We start from the raw sequence: 15,096 nt of genomic DNA on the forward strand, positions 1-15,096 counted from the left end.
AGTGAACCTTTTAACCTTGTCTACAATGACATTTTTTCCTTAATAAAATTAAATACATTCAAAACATTAAGTTCAAGATTTCGTGTTAAGAAAATAAGCTGTATATGTACTATAGATCATTTGTGGCAAGTGAAAACCACCTGCTTTAGGTTGTTAACTAAGAAGTTGGTTATGGGGGTTCTCCACCCATTTTCTCGCCGTGTAGTTTGCACATGGCACGTTGCACGTTGCACGCTGCACGTTGCCCGGCGGCCTGGCGGCCTTTCAATAAACCGGCCATAAAAATAAGGAGGTGCCGGGAGCGGTTCGATGCCGTTGGCTTTGTTTTCGCACTTAATGCTGCCGCCGCCGCCGTCGCAGCCGCAGCGCAGTGAGCGTGACGGTAAATAAAGTGAAGTGGCCTGGAAGGGACGCACTGCAGCAGCAGCTCCACCATCGCCACCATCTCCACCATCTCCTCCAGCTCCCCCAGCAACCACTTTATAGCTGAGCCAAGCACTGGCCATCTTGCCAAAGTCCGAGTTGCCAAGTTTGCTGCTGCTGGCCAGTTAGTTTTTCTTCTTTAGGCCTTTTCCACTCGCGGGGCAACCGGGCGAAATTAAGTGAATCGGAAATGCCCCTAAAAGATCAGGGGCTTAATGTATTATGTGTATAATGTGTTGCATTTGAACTGACTTAGGAGGTGCATATATACATAGTTTCCAGCAATTGCAACGTTAATAAGCCAATACTGTGTTGTATCAGTTACATCCTGTATTCAGTACCTATGAGTTTTGGGTGTTTAGAAATGTTTAAATAATGCCACAAATAATTGAATTTAATGTAGAATATAATATTTTGTTGTGGTCAGCTATTCTGTGAGCAAACGCATTTTACACTCTAATTTATAGCAGTGATTTATATGCGATGCAAATTAAATGGTTATCGCATGTAAACCAGCAGTCGACATTCAAAGTATTGGGATTACAAAAAGCGCAAAGGCATTAATGCGTGCCAAAACGGAATATTGATTGTCCGCGCTTTATATTCTTGTAACTACCTAATTTCTTGGAATCATAAAAGCGGTGAGAACTCAAATACTGGGCGGGCTTGTGGAAAAAGAAGGGGATCGGACCGACTGGAGGTCAGGTCGCCGCCTGGCAACGCTTGTTTACGGATTTGTGGGCCAGAAGTGCTTAATTGCCCGAAACAAGGCCCGAACCAGTTGACCATGCCCATGCCCATGTGCAATGTGCAATGTGCAGGGGACGGCTCCCCTCGAATGTGGCCAGTTGAATTTGGCCAAAATTGCCAACGGTCGCTGCAGCTTAATTGCTTTTTGTGCCGCCCTGCTGCAGTGGAGTTTTGGCTTTAATGAGACGACGTCGTAATTAACACAGAAATCAAACTCGCTGGCTTTGGCTGATACTACACGCTGCTGTGAAGGTGGGATAGAAAAACAATACACGGGAATAACAACAGTGGCCCACCTGCACCTCTCAGCACCCAAAAACGGATGGCCTCGAGTGATATACAGCTGGATATGCGCACATATACCATCAGATACAGGTACAGCTACAGATACAGATGCAGAGACAGATACAGATACACACATGTGTTCTTTGGGGTTGAGGCTGGGGAAAAGCAACAAGCAGTCGACCCACGCCGTGGAAATACCAATGAAAAGGCCGCTCTTTAACAGCCGGATGGAGATGAGTTTTTCAGGAATTTTTCCAATCAATTGATAATTAAAAGACACACACGAGCAGAGGCTGATACGGACATACTCACGGAATTCCATGCATTTTGTTCTTTGAGTTTGTTTGTGTTTATTCCACATGTGTTTGCACTTTCAATTAAAACCATTTCTGGCCCAATCAAATTTTGTATGCATTTCAAACAGTTCATAAGAGTGGAATATCTCGTATTTTTTGAATAATTAATAACTCAATTTTTAGAATATTTGAGATCGAGCGAACTGTAATTTGAGTCTACTTCGCTGCAACTGCAACTTTGTTGGGTTAAAGATGCTCCATCTAGGTTTCAACGCCTTCTTTAAGCCATTCGAGCGTAGTTCTGCAGCGGAATGCAAATGGATTCATAAATTATACAACAAGAATATGCGAATTAGGTTGTAGGGACTGCGACCTGCCGGTCGAGAGTCATAACTCAGCACAATTGGCCAGCAGCCGCCTTGAGTATATCAGTGTCCATCAGCCGGCATCATCGGATGGCAGACGAAGATGCCACCTCCCAACTCAAGGGCAGTGGTTGCCCGGGCCAACTGCATATGGTGGGCTTCCTGGTCCAGGCCAAACTAATAAAACAACTCAATTAGGTGGTTGGCGAGGCGAAAAAAAAGTGGAAGAAAACAAACAGTCGGCCTATTGCGAAAAATGGAGAAAACTCAATTGGAAAACCTAGCGACTGCAGGATGCTCAGTAGGCTGGATAAAAGTGGAATATCGCCCAGGCAGGCAGCAAGGTATGCATAACAATCGGTATTTTCCCGAATTTCTCAGAGTTTTCCCGAATTTCTCCGAATTTCCCCGAATTTCTCGGAGTTTCTCCGAATTTCTCGGAATTTTTCAAAATTTCCCAAAATTTCTCGGAATTTCTCCGAATTTCTCGGAATGTCTCCAAATTTCCCCAAATTTCTCCGAATTTATCGGAATTTCTCCGAATTTTCTTTGGCCCTGCACATCGGCTTACTACTTCGTGTGCAAGTCGATAAAGTTTCACCGGGCGCCTAGATGCTTGCGATTAAAAATGTTTATCTAGACATGGCTTAAAAGAGTGAAGTAATCGAAACGCCCTAGACCTTTATATAATATCGCATCCTACTGATATATGCAGATTCCAGATTCCAGCCTATAAATACGCCACGAAAATGGCGGTTTGCGCATTTTTGCGGCTGCTGAGCGTCTGTGCCCCAAAAAAGTACTTCCATGCATGTGGGTGTGTGCGCAAATATCAATAAAATAAACTAATTTAATTAAAAGGCCGTGGGAGTGGAGAGAGGGGAGTGGGCGTGGGGCGTGGGGCGTGGGGCGTGGGGCGTGTTGCAAGTCGAATGCAGTTTTGGGCGGCAAAAATCGGGTCACTAAGTCACTAACCCAGCGATGATTATCGAATAAGTTTGGCTGGGAACCAACGGGCCTGTCGGCGAACCCAACTGCATGTGGCAATCACTTATGCATTTATTATTATTTATTTGTATACATAAGCTGACAGTCGCGGCGCACTTACGTTTTCCTGCATATATTAATGCGACCCTAATATACACTATCAAAAATGTTTTTGCTTTGTGGCTTTCGCAAAACATGGATTTAAACATGGATTTAAAAAATTTCAGTTTCTGACCAGCTCTGGACATAATTACCAATCGAGTATAATAGCGATAAGACAGCATGGACTTTCCAGCATCTAGCTCTATCGTAATTGCTTATACGCAAGCGAATGCATAATTGCAGCACTTAGACGCAATTTGCGCTGTTTTTTTGTTTTTTTTAATTGCCGTCGGTCTCCTGCATCGATGTCAGCCGCAAGAAAATATTTTGTTGCCAGTTTTTGTCTCCAGGGCAGAAAATATGTACGCACGTGAGTTGTGCAAAAAAATATATACCAAAATACAGATTCGTTATATTAAGGAGTTGAAAAGGGCGACAACTCTGGCATTTCTGACCAGTCATCGTTCAGTTCCTTAACCTGAACTTTTATTGAGCGAAAAATTAATCAAGAATCCAAGAATCCAGAACAATGATCTATCTTTCGATCAGGTAAAGAAAACGCAGTATTGGGCTGCTATTCCCAGGCACTTCACATGCACATTTCCCATTTCCTTGTCAGCGATATTTGCCAATTTGACGATTTTTGGCTTAAGGTGGCCCAGTGGCTGGATCTGAAGACTCTCATCAGCCTGGCATCCACTTGCGATATGCTAGAGGACGTCTATCGCAGGTGCTCCAAACGGCTGTGCCGGACAATTAACGTGGAAGACTTGGCTGATTTCACAGAGATCGAGACCAAGCTGTTTGTGCACCTCTCGGGATCTGATATTCAGTACTTGTGCGGTGGTCCACAGACCCAAGAGTATCCACATTTCGCGGAATTCATACGCCTTATGTCGATCAGACCCACGAAGGTGACTGAGATTGCCTTCACGGGATTCTCGATATTGCAGTACCACTGGATCGACTACGTGCCCAGCTATTGCTTTAGCATGCTGACCAGTGTTAAATTGATCGATTGCCATCTCAAGGATGAGGGCCTCTTGCACTGGAACTTTTTGCCGCACCTCAAGTCCCTGGATCTGCGCTACAACAAGAACCTGACCGGGTCCTTCCTCCAGTTTCTTCCAGCTTCTTTGGAGGCGCTAAATCTCTCCGGCTGCAAGCTGCTGTGCCCAAGCCAACTCGCCAACTTGAGCCAGCTGCCAAGACTTCGCGAGCTGCGTGCCCTGGACCTGAAGGTTGGCAGCCACTGCCATATCTATCGTGACCTGGTGCGCTCTTGTCCTGGGCTGGAGGGGCTCGAGCTGTCGGTGGCCTTTCCGCAATGCGATGAGTACCATCTGGGTGAGCTGCGCAGTCTGCAAACCCTGCACCTGGAACCCCACTCCTCGATCGACGTGCCCATCGTGGTCAGCGGTTGGACCCTGATGGCCCTCATGGATGTGAAGTCCCTGGAGTGTCTGAAGTTTTCGAATGCCGTGAATGGCTTTATTAGCGCCCATGGCCTGGCCATTATATCGATGTTCTGTCAACTGCGTGTTCTCTATATACCAAATCAGCCGTACCAGCCACATGTGCTAATGAAATTGAAGAAACTTGTTTTCCTGGAGGCGCTGGACCTGACCAATTCCCCGTTCATCACCGATGAGACTGTTGTCGAGCTGGTCCTGGCACTTCCCAACCTTTCGCGCCTAAAGGTCATGCAGTGTCCTCTACTCACCGATCAGCTACACGCGATCCTTGCTGGCAAGTTGGCCAATAAGGAAAGGCCCATGATCAAGTTGCAGTACTAGACTCGGAATTGGATAAATCATCCCTCTTATAGATTAAGCTGATTGAGCTGACTTAGTCTCAACTGCGTTTTTCATTTGTCTCCTAGTGTTTCTAGCAGATTTCTGTCTGCTCAAAATATTGTTAAATATGGTCAGATATGGTCTCAAGCAATCTCGTTAGGTGATAATTAAAATCAAGTCAAACGCAAGAATGTGCCATTATTGGTATTTTGTATTTTTCATTTCGTTTTCATATTCTGTTTATTTGAATATTCCCATTACTGCGATGTAGCATTAACTGTGGGGGAACTGAAAATAATAAATGCGCAGATTACACAACAAATTAACGCAAGGGGGCGCGTGGGCGTGGCACGTCGGGGCCACTGCCCACTTGTCAAGCGTTTTCAATATCGCAGCTCCGGCATCGAGGCAAAAATAGAAAAAAACGAAATCCAACAGAAATGGGAAAAAAAGAATGAAAAAATAATTCTGTGAAAATATGAAAATACTAGATGAAGACAGCAAGACAACAAAAGCGCACGAGCCCAGTGCACAAAGGCGTCTCGAATCTGGCCAACAAGATCTGGCCACATGGAGGTGTGGCCGACCGCCTTTTTGCCTATTGATTTCGTAATTGAAGGTTACATTTTAATGCTCTCGCCCGGGCAACTGTGTGCGTACCACGTACACACAAGTGTTGGCAGTTAATAGCGCGTAATATCAGGACATTGCTCCAGTTTCGGTTCGCTGGGGCCACGCCCTCGCTGGGGTGGCGTGCGCCATCTGGCGGGCTTTCGGACGCACCAGCTGGGTGGCGGGCATTACGAGCATTACGATTTAGCACCAAAACTAGCAATGGCTGCTATTTGAGACACCTCACTAAGCTGCGTTAAGCGATTGTAGCATTTTAGGTCGGTTAAGGCCAGCGTTTTCAATTTCCGTATCCATTTGGGCTGCCAAGTTAGGCTGTACACCGTACTCGGTCTTGCAGGTGGTCAACCCAATCATGCCCAGCCATCCTGCTCGTCTATCGCCATTGACATCGATGCCACGCTGACGCGGCGCTGTCAGGTCATGTCGGTCATTAATCTTCGCCTCTGGAAATTCCACGCAAAAGGCCAACAAAGGCGGCAATGGAGGACGGCATGTGTGATAATGGTCGAGTGAGTGCGGCCAAGTATTTAGGCAAATGTCGCCAGCTCAAACCACTAAAAACTAAGCCCCACATCACCAAACGGACAACGGACAGCGGACAACGGACAGCGGACAGCGGACAGCGGACAACGGACAATGGACATGGAAACAATGACAGCGATGGGCGACGGCGGTTTCAAGAGCAGTTCGGCGAATGTTTCCAGTTAGGGGATGCCAACTGCAACGGCTGTCAGTCCCTGTCCAATGCGGTGATACCCTGTACTCTGGGTCAACTAAAAGGATGCAAGATTCGAAAAGCACACAGTACCACAGTGCGTAAGTTTATCGCACGTCTAAAGTTGCAGTTGTCGCAAAGAACCAATCAACTTGAATGTATTAATATTTATTTATTTTAATAGGGGCTTTGTAGGCATGAACCGTGATTAATATAATTGGGTGGGTGCAAATTGCGTGGTGAAAGCCTGTGGATGCCTGTTTGTCGGATAAGGGATATCACCATGTCGTCAGGAACCGATCCAATTTTTCCCTCGCCTTGTTTTGGCCCGTTGTGTGCGCCTTTGTGACCCACATAGACGTGAAATGTTGCGCCCGACTGGACACCACAATGGGTGGACTGGGTGGAGTGGGTGGAGTGGGTGGTGGAGGCTCGCTGGGAAGAGGACATTGAGATGGCTATGGCTCGCTGCACTTGGCTGTGCCCGACTGCTTGTCCTGTATTGGCATTGCAATTATACAAATTAATGCCGGAGACAAAAAGCTCGCAGATTGCGTCGCCCGCAGCGCTGGCATTGTGTATTTATCGCGCGGGGTTTTAACGGAGGACGAGTGATGGGCGGTAATTGAAACATCACGCCATTACACAATGGCCCAAGGACTCAAAAGGGCTGAAAGGGGCCACCCCCTGGCTCATCAACAATGACAATCGATGATGCCGCTGCATCGGGAATTCACTTTCACACTGAGCCAAACGAGGCACTCACAATGAAGTCTGCCCATGAATGTGGTTAATTTATGTTGTGAACCGGGAGTCTCCATTGCCACCCTGATTGCAGGTGCCATATCAAGTACTGGCATTCCTCTTACTTTACGTGCCACATGAGCTGGTGGGTTTTAAATGAAGTTAAGTTGCATGTTCTTACTTCTACTTTATGCTGTAGGAGTATAAAGTGTACTGCGAAGTTGTGGAAAAGATGAGATGTGCTGCAGTTTTTGGTGACCCCGATTCTCGGTTTTTGCAGAGCCACCTCGACTTTTTGACGAAGTAATGCGGAATAAATGAGAGCTATATATGCTTATTTTTTTCGGTGCACTTCTTCACGACTTCTCCGCCTTGCTGTCTTACTGGTCTTACTGTGTGCTTCCCCAGAATTGGCAGAGCCAAAACAAGTGGCGCCGTCTTCAGCTTGATAATGCTTTTACTGACCACCGCCTCCTGCCCCAAAAAGTGTTCTGAAGGTTGGCTGCGCCGTTACCCCCAATTCTGTTTCTGATTCCGATTCTGATTCTGATTTCGGGAGCCCGACGGACTCGCTCGCCTTGGCGGAGGTTTCCCCGGTTGACAGTTGGAAAATGCTAGCAATTTCCCAGCGCAGCGTCGCCTTGGTTGCGAAACCTCTGTGTGTATTTGCTCCCAGGCGAACAGCCAGCTGTGGCTGCGGCCCATTACATAACACTCCCTGGCCCGCTCTACATGTCCACCACACCCAGAGAAACCGAGGTTGGGCATATCGCAATGCCATGAATATTATTTGCTTGCCTCTTTCGTATTGCCAAGAAGTCTTAAAGATATGCGTATGATAATAAAACATGGTCAAAATCTATTCGCACGATTGCTCCCGTAAAAATACGAAAATTATGCAAATATCACTTTGCCAGGACATTTTGCATTTATTGCCAAGACTGGGTGCATTTCTTCATATATTTATTCCAAAATAAACACTTTGCATGCCTACTCAAACTATATTTGTACTGATAATACCAGTTAATAGCTTAGGTAATGATACTGGCCAAATAGCACCAAAATTCTCTCAGTGTCCATAGCTGTCCCTCGTCACGACAACGCACAAAGTGCGCATAAATTGCGAGCGAGGCAACAAAAAACGGCTAGCCAGCAACAAAATGGCTTAGATCAGAAAATACAAATCAAAAACTGGCAAAAAGGCCTCCCAGTCCAAAAATCGGGCCCACTGCCCGCTTTTGTGCCTTTCGAAAAGCTGCCAGGTCCTCAGGCCCCACTTCAAGCCCAGAGCTCACAGATCACAGCTCACAGCTCGGAGCCCCCAGTTCCAATCTCCGACTCTTGGAGTCGGGGCACCCACTGCCGATCCAGTCCAATCCGATCTGGCTGCCCAATTTCCGCGCCCATTCGGCGGCGGCTGCTGCTGCGTGAGAACTGCAAAAACTACCAAATGCTAACTGGGCGGTGGATGCGTGTTGTTCGGTCGTTGACATACCCACTAGTTGTTCTTGGAACTGGCACTTAATCTATTTATAATGATCGTGGTATAGGAATAGCGGGAATGATGAGTGCCCATGAAGCCAACCGCTTGTGTAATGGACAGTTGCCACTAAATTAATTTAAATTGTGCATTTAACAATATATCAAGTAATTGTGTCTTGAGACTACAAGCTACTACAACTTTAAATTTGCTTTCGGTGAATTTGTATAAATCCAATCTACAGAATTAATGCAGTTGCTGTTTTATTATAATGTGCATGACTAACGACTTTGTCATAATTATATTCACTCATAATTTCCCTGTTCGTATCTGTATATATATTATATATTTACTTAAGTACTAAGTGCGGGCCACTATGCCCACTCAAGGTACCGAATGCGGGGTATTGAAAGTCTGTAAAAAGTTGAACACAAAATGTCCGCAGGCTGAAAAAACCCAAAAAATGTGTAACGCACCGGGTGTGGTGGCGGAAAATGGAAAATCGGGGCTCCATTAATAAAGCACTTGACAAGAGCCACGTGAGAATGATATGATATGATACGATATGATATTATGTGATATTATGTGATATGATATGATATTATATGATATTAGGTGATATGATATGCTATTAGTGATATGATTTGATATTATATGATAATATAATATAAAAATATGATATGAGATTATAATATATGTGATATTTTAGGATATTTTTATCAAGATAAAATTTGGTATAAAATACTAAACTTAATGTATATTTTAAAAACAAGTACTGGCTGCTGGGGCCTTCGACTAATATGATATTATGTATATGATATAGTATGATATGAAATGATGTTATATGATATGGTACAGGGGGCCTGGAGATGACCCAAAAACTCCTCTGGTTCGGAGGCCGAAAATGGCCTGGAATGCAATGGAGTGGGTGAACCCACTGGGCTCACCTTGTCCGCTGGCATTTCCTTTTGCCGCATTCGGACAAGTGCGGACAAATTTCCAATTAAACAATCGATGCGATTAACACGAAAGGCGATCTCCGCCGCCAAAAAGGGGGCGTGGCGGGTTGGGGGGCGGAGGAGGTGGAGGCATTATTGCGTAGAGCGGCGCGCCTGCGCTCTGCCTGCTTTGCCAACTGATGAAAACCCGTTCTCATGGCTGCCGCCGCTTTTTTGTTTTTCCACTGATTTTCCTCAATTTATTTTATTTTTTGTTGCTGTTGTTTTGCACCATATTTTGAGAGCAGACCGACGGCAGCAGCGAGCCGCGTATAAATAGGCCCAAAGAACGGCGAACCGAGACAGTTACCAATCGCAATCCAATCGAACTGAGTCGAATTTTTTTCAAGTGAATCACTTTAACAATGGCATTCAAGGTGCGTGAAAAGTTGTCGTCCACCTCCACCAGGCCCCAGGTGGTCGCAGACCGATTGACATGGCAAAGGAGTCGGTGGCACCGGGATCCGGGTTGCCTGCACTTGTTATCCTTTCTACTCATCGCTCGACAGCCGTCAGGATGGGGCACATCCTGTTCTCAGTGTGCTTTGTTGCTCCTTTGCTGGCAGGATGACTGGCGACCCCATATGGCCAACTGAAGGTGGATTTCAATCTCGGCCCGACTCGCAATTGATATTCAATATCCAAGGCAATGAACACGAGAGCAAGACCAACACGCATGCTAATTGTGCGGCTGTCGAGTGGCAGCTGCTTACGCCTTTAAATGGCCTTAAAATGGCCTTAATCTGGGTCAGTTCTGGCCAGGAATGCTGCAGCCAAATAGGCCATGCATCAATGGGCCGCTGGGCAAAACATAGCTTGTGCAGAAACAAGATATAAGCACCACAAACTGATTTTGTATCTGGCCGACTTACCAACAGGGTTGAGATACGAATTTGTGGCCCTTTATCATCATTTTCCGGCGCTGTTTTAAGGCAATCGATTGGGGAAATCAGTGCTGCATTCAGATGCACAAGTTGAAAACAACTCTGCGCCTATTGTCGATACACAAAAATAGCTGCTCTCTTGCCAACCAGCTAACGATTTATTTAGCCTGATTTGTCTCTCGATAAGGCAGCACCCTTTCAAGGCGACACTCGCATACCACCAAAGCACCCAACTATTTCAACTTTATCAACTTAATTAAAAGTTTTCTCGCCTGCAATTTCCGGCAGACGGTCGAACTGCGACAAAGCCAAGCGACACTGATTTATAGAATTCCGCATATTATATTTCAAATATAACGCATTTCCAGGTTGTCCTCTCCGTGCTCCTGGTGGCGTTGATCGCCTGCGTCCAGGCGAAGCCCGGCGGTCCGGCCGCCTACTCGATCAGCGCGCCCAGCGTCGACCACGCCTCCGTGGGCAGCACCCAGGAGCACACGGTGAAGGGCCACTACGGGCAGTCCTCCCAGTCGGACTACGCCAGCCAGGTCCAGACCGCCCACTCGCAGTCCCATGTCCAGCGGTCCAGCATCAGCAATGACGCCGGCCTGGCGCCCATCGCCGCCCACGGCTACGCAGGTGAGTTCCGCTCCAAGCCATCCCCCAAATGCTCCAGGTCCACCGATACGCCAAATGTACACCACCCAGCACACCACTCACACCCACCACTTTGTGTTCCTTCTGCACGTAGTCGCAGTGATGGCTCAGGTTTACGCATACCCCTTGTATTTGCCCACAAGGGAGATTGACTTTTGGAAACATTTTTCGAAATTGTTCACCAACTAAATGTTGCACTCAAAGTTTGTAGAATCAATTGAGAACTCAGAGATACACGTAGCTGAATGCAAACCGGCCATTACTGCTAGTTGAATGTTAACACTTTTAACCCGCAAATGAAAATGCAATGCAAATGCAAAGCCCAAGCTGCTCCGGTCCACGCCATCGCTGCGCCGGCCTACTCCCTGGGCTACGCCGGCCACACGGCTCCCGCCCAGATCCAGGGCGTGGCCTACGGCGGACACTACGCGGCCAGCGCTCCGGCCGTGCAGATCTCCGGACTGGGGCACTCGCTGGGACTGGGACACTCCCTGGGACTGGGAGGCTACGGCGGCTACGGCGGCTACGGATACGGAGGCTATGGCTCCTATAGCGCCGCTCCGGCCATCTCGCACGGATACCTGGCCCATGCCCCAGTCGCCGCCGCTCCAGTTGTGAAGTACGCCGCTGCCCCATCGTACGGTAGGTGACCAGGATATCCAGGACATCCAGGACATCCAGGATGTCGAGTAACCCGGTCTAACTAACGCTAACCCCAATCTCCCAGCTCTAACTCCACTTTTCGCACTCCTGCACGCTTTTGAATGCCCCAAAATCTGATTCCTCAGCGATTTCGCAACTAATTTCGCCACCAGTTTTTCCAGTCCGAAAGCAGAAAAGGAACTTTATTGTGTTTTCGTACCGCTGGCCAAGTGCACTTGGCAAAAACAAACTTTGGCCCGCAAGTTTCGCTCCATCAGGCGGCGGATTGCGCTGCCAGGAAGGAATTTCCTGATATATGGCTTAGTCTGCGTAGCGCAGATGCTTCAGGTAGTTTCGATGCAGCAGGCTAAAGGAAAACTTTAGGTCAAATTGTTTCAAGTTTGGCCCGTGAAAAGCGCGGCCAGGTGGCCAGCAAAGCATCACAGCGATAACAGCGATAAGACACACGGCAACGACTTAAAGCGAGGAGCCCAGCTGGGGTTAAAGCCCTCAAAGATGGCCATTGCTTCAAGGGATTGGCCAACGGAGCCCTGTGCAATCGATACCTCTCGGCCATCTGTCCGCAAAAAGGCGGCCAACAAAAGGGATAATCGCTTTTGGGCCCGGCCGCAATCGATTTGTCTTGCTGGAAAACAGATACAAATGCCCGGCGGTTGTGGAAATTCGGCGGTCAGCCCGGCATGTAATCAATCATTCGCCGCCTATCCATTCGCAGGCTTTAAAGCGCCACCAGCTAGGTGGTGTCCAAGCTGCATCCCTCGGCTCTGGGCAACTCCAGGTGCAAGTCAGCCAGTCACCCGGTCACCCAGTTCCGCTGGGGTGTCACTTGATTGATGTTGACGCCTTCCAGTGCACGGCGAGAAAAGAGGCATTTAATTCCACTAGTCAGTGGTTGGAATATTTCCTGTTCTTCATATTTGCTTTGTCTGCTCAGTGCACTGAAATTAAATGAGTAGCATAACTCGGAGGGACAGTACTAATTCATGTCGAATTTTAATTAATTTCGCAAGTCTGCAAGTATTTCGTAGAACAGAGCGCCATTGTTCGGCGCAGCAAGATTCGGTAGCCCAACTCTCAGGTATTCCATCTATTGTACGATGTGCTTTAGGGCCTGGGCAATAATGTTGTGCCACCGGCCTAGTGGGTGGTGGATAGGCCAGGTCAGGTGGTTGCCGTTGACAACCTTTAAGTGGCGCATGGGGCGGGCAGCTTGTGTTGTCCAAACAATGGACACGATGCTAATTTGGGGAAGCTCTATCTGGACCTCCTCTGTGACCATCTCTCATCTCTCCTTCAGCTCGGCCATCTGTCCCCGTCTATCTTTGCCCTGTCTCTTGGCTTTTTTTTGTTTTTTATTATAAACCTAACCTTGTTGTGTGTGCCATCCCACAGCACCCGGCATCATTGGACACGGCATTGGACTGGCCGCACCCGCCTACGCCGCCCCCGCCTACGCCGCTCCTGCTTACGCTACGCATCTGGCCGGGCCCGTGGTGAAGTGAGTATCCGGCTCGCAGGACCATATTATTACGAGGTCGCCTCATAATCGCCGCACCAACGCTCCACTTCCAGGGCCGCCGTCGCCGCACCCGCTCTCGTGCACACATCGGTCTCCGGCCATGGTATTCACTATGGCTACTAGAGGCTCCACCGTCCACCGTCCATCGTCCACCGCCACCGCCACCGCCTCCGCCTCCGCAACGCCTACGTACCGCTCCACCCGCCCCATTATCGCCTGTGAATACGCGCTCCCATCCGTCTGGCTAACTGCACTAATAGGAACCATAATACCCAGAGCGTGTCGCCTTAATTAAAACTCAATTTGTTAACTGCACCAGGAGCCTGTGAGCCGTGACCCGTGACCCGAGACCCGTGAACCCACCTGGGCGCCCTGACCCAGGATGGTGGGCGGGGATGCAGCGGTGCCGCACGCTCCGTATTTATTAGCGTGTTGTTAGCCCGGCGGACGAGCTTAAACATATCCCCCACCCCGCATTGTGAATGCGAAATGTGTTTTTTTTTATCGCGGTTGAATTTACGTTGTATTTAAACTTAATTTGTAAACTGAAACGAAATGCATGTGGAAATGTTGGAAAAAATAGCTGGCTGGCAATCAAGGGGGAAAGGTTGTGGATGGTTGGGCTGTCGCCCTATGAAATATGTTATGATATGATATGATGCCTCCTCTTTTGGCCATGTTGCGGACCAGAAGCAGGCCGAGATTTATTCGCCACGCATCAGTTGATCAGCATACTTTATGGCGCATAGCAGGACATGCGTTCCATGTGCATAAGGCTCTCGGCCACCAAAGGCCACCATCAACAATACAGCCAGTCGATTCATCGCCACGAAACGCACTGTACCGCCGACCATAAATATGGTGGTGCCTGCAGTCCGCCAAATACCAAGTGAAAGCGCAAAGGCCCAGAAAACCAATTTACGTCACATAGGGCATCGCACAAGGCCCGAAATAGATGATAACCCGTTTATTTCGGTACTGGCCTAAAATATAGTCCACGCAGAAAATAAACCCAGCAATTCGACGGCGATGGCATTAAAAATGTCACTGAGTTCGCCAGAGAGAGTGAAAGTCAGAGTTGGCCAGCTGGGTCGCACCAACTTGAATGATGGGACGGCGAGGACGACAGCTTTAAGAGCCATCAACAAGGATAACGCTAACTGGAGGATTGGTTGGGCCATTCCACTGAAAATCCACTTACTTAAAAGGATACATCCTTTCACTCGCTTTATGTGCTAATTAAAGTGATTTACACTTGCTTGATTCCTTCTGCGTTAATAAATAGGTGTGTTCTAGCTATTCATCCCCTGAGCTGAATGCTCTTATTAAATTTAAATACGAACATATTTATGTAGCACTGGACTTGGCGTACTTTCGCTCAAAGTGGACTCTTGTTTTGGCCAACTCAAGGTCAAGTATCGAATTACCATGGCTGGTGAAAAGTGTATTTTCTTTGGTGATTACAAATTATAATCGAAAGCACTCGACTCTCCCAGTGGACAGTGCAGCTCCCAACAGTGCAGCTAATTAGGAAACCAAACTAAGGTGTCCCCCTTTTTTGGGGACAGCTGCAGTTTTGCATTTGCTTTCCCGTGCAGGGCATTTGGTCCCAGGTGGGCCAGGCTATTCTGTGTTGGTATCTTTGTATCTGAATGCAGCGCTTTGTTTTACCAGCTCGTTTGGGGAAATGAACAGGATGCGGTCCTACGCACACAACACACACCCACACACACACTTGCTACACTTTGGCAGGATACTCGCAGGACACGCACGCACACGTGGGCTTATTTAGTAACTATATT

The 15,096-nt window shown here is 47.8% G+C and overlaps 2 protein-coding genes across 3 annotated transcripts; both read left to right on the forward strand.

The window, feature by feature from the left end:
- The first annotated feature begins 3,801 nt into the window (after positions 1–3,801).
- On the forward strand, positions 3,802–5,004 carry LOC6550130. The gene has a single exon (XM_001977623.2). It carries the CDS (start codon positions 3,802–3,804, stop codon positions 5,002–5,004), a length of 1,203 nt encoding a protein of 400 aa, XP_001977659.2.
- A 4,866-nt stretch (positions 5,005–9,870) lies between these two features.
- On the forward strand, positions 9,871–13,868 carry LOC6550131 (cuticle protein 21.3). 2 transcript variants are annotated; one of them, XM_001977624.3, is made up of 5 exons: positions 9,871–9,951; positions 10,827–11,094; positions 11,440–11,754; positions 13,168–13,273; positions 13,348–13,868. In XM_001977624.3, the coding sequence occupies exons 1-5, from the start codon at positions 9,940–9,942 to the stop codon at positions 13,415–13,417; spliced, it is 771 nt and encodes a 256-aa protein (XP_001977660.2). In that variant the 5' UTR covers positions 9,871–9,939; the 3' UTR covers positions 13,418–13,868. The 2 variants fall into 2 exon arrangements, with proteins under 2 accessions (XP_001977660.2, XP_015011130.1); XM_015155644.2 differs by lacking the exon at positions 11,440–11,754 and having other exon boundaries at positions 13,348–13,796.
- Positions 13,869–15,096: the final 1,228 nt, after the last annotated feature.

Source organism: Drosophila erecta, unplaced genomic scaffold (genome assembly GCF_003286155.1).
Source record: "Drosophila erecta strain 14021-0224.00,06,07 unplaced genomic scaffold, DereRS2 tig00000126-arrow-pilon, whole genome shotgun sequence".
In the NCBI taxonomy this organism is placed as follows: domain Eukaryota; kingdom Metazoa; phylum Arthropoda; class Insecta; order Diptera; family Drosophilidae; genus Drosophila; species Drosophila erecta.

Coding starts and splice junctions, on each gene's coding strand:
- LOC6550130 (XM_001977623.2), top strand. CDS start 3,802: ATGCACATTTCCCATTTCCTTGTCAGCGATATTTGCCAATTTGACGAT.
- LOC6550131 (XM_001977624.3), top strand. Junction 11,095..11,439: donor CGCCGCCCACGGCTACGCAG/GTGAGTTCCGCT, acceptor GCAAAGCCCAAG/CTGCTCCGGTCCACGCCATC. Junction 13,274..13,347: donor CTGGCCGGGCCCGTGGTGAA/GTGAGTATCCGG, acceptor CTCCACTTCCAG/GGCCGCCGTCGCCGCACCCG.